General features: G+C 40.6%; 1 protein-coding gene across 1 annotated transcript; it reads right to left on the reverse strand.

Moving 5' to 3' along the window:
* Positions 1-1822: 1822 nt before the first annotated feature.
* LOC145459430 (uncharacterized) lies at positions 1823-3742 on the reverse strand. The gene has a single exon (XM_080338067.1). It carries the CDS (start codon positions 3650-3652, stop codon positions 2294-2296), a length of 1359 nt encoding a protein of 452 aa, XP_080194193.1. The 5' UTR covers positions 3653-3742; the 3' UTR covers positions 1823-2293.
* Positions 3743-6402: the final 2660 nt, after the last annotated feature.

The raw sequence follows: 6402 nt of genomic DNA on the forward strand, positions 1-6402 counted from the left end.
ATCTGGACGTTCGCGCGGGTCTCGATTTTGAAAATGACCTCTATATTTAGTCAGCACAGCAGTGTTTTCCAGCAAGATTTTCAAATTAACCGTTTTCTTGTACTATATTATAAATTTTGTGATTTGTGAAGTCTTCTCTGGATCTCAAAATATGGTAACCCGACCCTAGATATACTGCATCTGACTGTAAATGTGGAATACGAAATGGTTTCTATTACACTCCCATTCAAGTTGAACTTTGATCTGTAATCATGGTTAGGTCAATAACGCCGACTGTATATTATCTTGGCTCGATTGACTAGTCATGTGGTAAGAGTTACAAGAGAAGTGACTTGATTATTGAAGTTCAATTCCGCTGTGATTCAATTTTACACATCCTTTGTTGCTGGTTGCTGCAATTTCTATTTCAAATATTACTATACTCGGCTTCCGTATAACTTCTTAGCATCCAATCCCGTAAGCCAGAGGTCTCAAACACGCGGCCCGCGAGACCATTTTGTGCGGCCCGCGACGGCATTTTGGATTTCGAAGTATTCGACAATATTTAACTACCAATTTTCTTCTTTAATTTGAGAACTTGAAATTCGCTCTAAAACTACTCCAGAAGCCTGAAACTACTCATCAAACTTCACTATTACTTCACTTCCAAAAGTTACCACGCAGTGGAGGATCAACTATTACGGGACATTACTTGTTTATGATGGTAAAACATGACCCGTTGATGATTCGTGACTGAAAATTGTGATTTGGGCGCGACCTTCTGTAGAATTACTCGTACTCGTCGCGTCAGACGTTACAATCAGAGGACTTTTGTGACTTTGAATGCCGTGACTTGGTACAACCACGGACGCAACGAACTATTAAACTGGTATGAGAAATAGTAAAATATCAAAAGGTCGTAGCTTGCGTTGCGTAGCTTATTTAGATATCCAAGCCGGTCGGTATGGCAACCGCCATTGGCATTATGTTGCCCATTTGATGTATATAGTTGGTTACATCCTGTGTCATCTTTGGTACCTTTATATATGTTATGATCGCCAATTAAATGTGGCGAGTATTGAAGTAGTCGTAGCCTACGCGTCACAGCTGTATCAAGTAACACCAATGGGTTCTTCGACGATTGTACATTTCTATTGCTATGGCACAGCATTCATTACGTCCAAGTTGTTATTGATCTGTTCCAATATTCGAAGGTAAATCTAACGCTGATTTTATTTGACTTTGGTTATGACATGATCAATACAGCCTATAGTTAAGTAGGGCTATGCCCGAAATCCGGATTAGGCTGTACTGATCCAATGCTCTGATATCAGTTCAATCTTTGTAAAATTCTTAAATTATACCTACCGTCTAATTGTTGCACGTCAAATGACCGCTAGCTACAAAATTATAACTCGACAGCTTTTACGATGTCCTGATGCATTTGTTTTCTCGCATGGTGTCTACAACTAATTACAGCAACAATATTATTCAAATATTTTATAATGTGATTTTTTTCTTGCCAGGCGTGAATTCACAATAGTATATCACATTTTCCCGTTGCGTGTGGAATGTCAATCTGCAAGGTCCCTTCAAATAAACCCTACTTAAAAATACACTCAATTTCCATATTATTGTTGCTGCGGCCCTCTGCGCCATCAAAAGTAGGAAATTGGCCCGCGAGCACATTTGAGTTTGAGACCTCTGCCGTAAGCAGTATTGGCATGCCAGCTATCAGTTATTGACACTACAAAAGATCGGCTATGGCGGTCAACCACTGGCACAAATGTACCTTGGCATGCTAGAGTAAAAGTAGTGAATATACCCAAATAACAAATCGAGATTCTCCGTCAAACCATTTATGTAACATGTGAAAACATAATCATCCACATTTGATGCAAACAGAACTACATGCACAAAAACTGGGGCCATGTTAAACTTGATAGGTCCGGCATTCACCATGCAGAAACAGCGGGGCTGTCTCTCAGTGCTCAAGCTTATTATAAAATCTGATCACAAAAATGTGTGCACTGGTGCCTGTGTCATTAAACAGCCTGAACAACGACTCATTTTTAGTTCAATCCAGTTGGGGACCTGCCATATCTTACAGCTATCACCATGCATAGTCAAGACAATGGTTCCACGATGGCGATCGTGAAGAAGCCCTTCTAGAATCACAGTTGGTACATGAAGAATCAGCTGACATGTCATGCTTTCATTAAACTTTGTAGAAATTTCAAAACTACATTTGTTTTAAAAATCGTTGACAATAAAGCCAGACTAGGATTGTCTACAAAACAATTGAAATACGGTACTAAATCCCTAAATATATGAATAACTGCGGTACAATTTCCAACGCGAAATACGTTAACAAGAAATATACAATGCATTTAGTAGGCACTACTAGGTCCCAGCTGTCGGTGGTGTAACAAATTTCTTTGTCGTTTGAAATTTTGATAGCGTCAGAATAAAAATATTTACACTCAATCAATGGTGCTGAATAACTACCATCCGAAGACGAGCAGTCATCAATGTCTTCCTTATCAGAGGCCTTCTTCATCTCGATGGGTGTGAGCTTAAAATTTTTGGTGTAATGTTTGAACATGGTCAAGCCAGCTTCCATGTAAGCGGAGCTGTTGTAATAACGCAAGCCTAGCATCCTGAAAGCTATCTTGGTGAGATGCAAGGTGATCATTTTCATAATGGTTCGCACAACGAAAATCACAACGGCGCCCACAAACAATCTCGTGATGATCAGACTCACAAACACAGTAAGTGATGTGTCGGCAGGCAGGGTCTCTTTCAAAGAGGGGAAGCCTAACAATCGACTCCGTTGATTTCTAGCTGCAATTAGACCGGTAACTACACCAGCCAGGCAGCAATTATCAGTATACGAAGGGTTACCAGGATCACACTTTGGATGCAGGTACAGCAATACAACCATTAGCAGCACAGTTTGCAATACAGCTTCAAAACTTTGCTCGCTGATAAACGAGTCGACAATATCGTCAAGTTGAACCCACATGCTTAAAACGATAACTCCTATGATACCACCTGACACGATATCTGCAGGACTATGCACTCCCAGATACAATCTGCTAAACATCACGCTGAACGACCACAATGCAATCAACACAAACATTACCGGAAGTTGTGTGGGGGTGAAGTTGAAATGGACAGTTATATAAACCCATATATACCAAGGCAAAATGGTTCCCAGCAACGAGTGGTGGCTGGGCAAAGCCCAATCGTAAGCCTTTTCTTCAGGCTTGATATATGGCCACTCGGGGCGCGGCAGGCGCAGACTCGCTTTGAGGACACCAGCAAAATAAAATCCGATCCCCATCAAAATTCCGAACAGCCGACCAAGTCTAGCATCAAGTCCCCACGAAAGGAGCAAAAACAACACCGTGTAAAAGTCTTCAGTTCCTAGAAAACTAATCATCTTCATAACACTGGTACGTGTTGGAGTTCGGTACTTTTGTATCGTCGTAAGCACAGGCGATCCCACCAATATCCCGTCCAGAAGTTTGTGGCGCAGCCAGCGTCCTGGCACTCCTAGATTATCGATTGGTGCATGCACGAAGACATTTTGATCTTCGGATTTGCAAGAATCTGTATTTCCACCGTCCGAGTCATCAGAACTGTTACTGGTGTGCAACCGCGAGGTCATTTTTATAATTTTCTATACCAGGCTAATTATTTTCCATGTGACGCTGGTGCATATCTGAAATAATGCGAAATTATTGTTAAATGATGAGCAAAATCTGGTGATTCAGTTTTGAGAAGACTACATTAGCCAGACTGGAAACAGTGGTTGTTATTGGCAACAAATTGAGTGACATATCGGATTGTTGCATAGAATAATCAATTAGACTCATTAAATAGAAAATTGCCTCCAATTTGGGAACCAAAATTTGAGATTTATTCAATTGAAATATATATCAATATACATTTAAATTTTACTGGCTAGCCAATGGAATTGTTGGGTCGCCTGAAAAAACGATGCACAACAAATTCGGCTCAATTCCAACCAGTAGAAGCAAAGTTATTGGAGAACAAAACTTTGGATCTGGTATTCTATATTACTATGTATATCCGCAGTGACCAAATTCTCTTGCAATTAAGGAGTCACTAAACAGGAAATTGCCCGAGAGAACTCCGTTAGAGCATCCACCTATACGATACGAACACTGAACAAATAGTCATTGGCAGACATCAGCTTTGGGCTTTGCACTAACCCCACGATGGTATAAAATAAAATCCTTGAGGGGACTAAAATAAACGTAGGCTACTATGGTACTATCCAAGCCCAGATTAGGGCAATTCCGATCTTCAAGGTGAATCAGTATTATCGATGCATGCATATAAGTAAACTCACAAAATGCGCATTCAGCTTACTAATTCCACAGAATGGCTGTCTAAACACCAGTGAACGAGTGAAGAGACATGTCTTACGCAATCGCGTCTGAACAAAGGTCTGGTCATAGCACACTCGGCTAAGCTGTTTATCGAATGAACGACGGTGTGGTCTTGCCATGTAGGGATGGACAATGGACATTGGACTAAGCTGCGAGCGACATCTTGAGGAAGTTGTGCAACTTGGCAAAACTTCTGCAATAAGGTGTCACCAATATCCTTTTTTGCTGTTACGCATAATTTTATTTATAATATAAGAGAGATAACCATGATCTTATAATCTTGCAATCCCATAATTAGCGGTTCTATCATAGACAGCCGTTCAATGCAAGATACATTGTACAAAATAGATGAGTAGGATTTGGACTCCTTTTTCAGGAATAATAACAATCATAATCGTCAGATTATATTTTCATCTGAACAATACACACACAATGTACAATGCGATTAGACGCAATGCGGTGTAATGAACAGATAGGAGCAATGATATAATATATCATTGGATAGGAGGTTGCCGAAGGACCAGTTGCGGTCTCTTTTAAACTGGCATCCACCTCGCGGCCTGTAGTGCCCGATCTCTCAGTTCCTTTTACGATGTTTTGTTTTTTTCGCCGTAGGAACCGCGTCGCGGGGGAAGAGGAGCTCAGAATAAACTCCAAGGCGGAATCGAACCCATGCCGCCCGGAAACTGTCCTATATCTGTTTGAAACATGTTTAGAGTGAGAAAATGGGTAAATTTTTCTGAATCAGAGGCCTTAGAAGTCACCCAAGAGTTTCACATAAGTGAGTTGAACCAAACTTGAGCTTGGACCTAACTTGGACTCGACCCATTGCGTAGTGGTGACGATAAGCGCCTACTAATCGGGCGACTCCGCTTCGATTCCCGTCGGAGGTATACATGAGCTTCTCTTCCCCGTCGTCGCCGTTCTTACGGCAAAAAAAGCCCAGAAAAAGACCCGACGAAAGAAATCACTCACAAGGAATGGAAAGCACTAGAAAGGGCCACGGCTTCAAAATTTCAACATCGAACAGAACTGTGACATCGGGCACTCTAGGCCGAGGAGGATGTCGGTCTAAAAGACCGCAACTGTGCGTCGTTCGACATCGTCCTATCTGTTCATTACATCGCATTGTGTCTCATCGCATTGTACAGTGTGAGTGTATTGTTCAGATGAAAATATAACTCAACGATTATTACACTGGTCAACACTCTTGGTGCCAAGAAAGTTTCAATGGTATTTTTAATTTTTTTTAATTGGCTCGATTTTTTTAATATTCCATATTTTTGGTTCGAAAAGTGCTAAAAATAGGCAAATTTTGACGTACCAATACGCATTTCAAACTCCTTTTCGAACTGTCTATGACTTTGACTATAAGCGCCATTCTTGAGGTCTATATTGTAGAACTTCCATTTTCAGTGAAAGCCCTTCGATGTCTTTGCAGTAAAAAAGTTCATCTTGTCGGCTAACATACGAAAGTAATTCCTTCTCTCTTGTACGGTCAAATGTTATTCAAGCTTCAGGTCCAGGACAGTTCTTGTCTTTGAGTCGGGTACTTTCTCAGACCGATGCACAGATCGCCGAGAAGATTCTAAATCTGCGTTATTCCAAGTATTCTACATATGACGATAAAATAAAATTAATTTAGAAAAACGATATCTTAAAAAATAGAGCCGATTCAGAGAAATAGATGTCATTTTCAAACTCAGCAGCCCAAACTTAGCAACCATTGAAATATCTTTGGCAGTTTTTGTTGGTCAGTTCTATAAACGATGAATTGAAAATGACTCAATTTGACTTGAGTCAAAACTATAAGAGTCAAATTGATTGTGACTCGGAACATGGTGAGTTGGTGACTTGGCTGGAAAAGTGTGGAATGGCAGCACAAAATGTCGTAAGTGCTGCTCAAGCATGAATAATCTTATGTCATGCCTGAATGATGGTCATCAAATGTTTGTTGATATCCGGATGCGATGGGTTGTGCAAAAGCAAATTTGTGGCGGTA

This window comes from Botryllus schlosseri, chromosome 16 (assembly GCF_051294905.1).
Source record: "Botryllus schlosseri isolate E-star chromosome 16, Bs_hap1, whole genome shotgun sequence".
Lineage (NCBI taxonomy): Eukaryota > Metazoa > Chordata > Ascidiacea > Stolidobranchia > Styelidae > Botryllus > Botryllus schlosseri.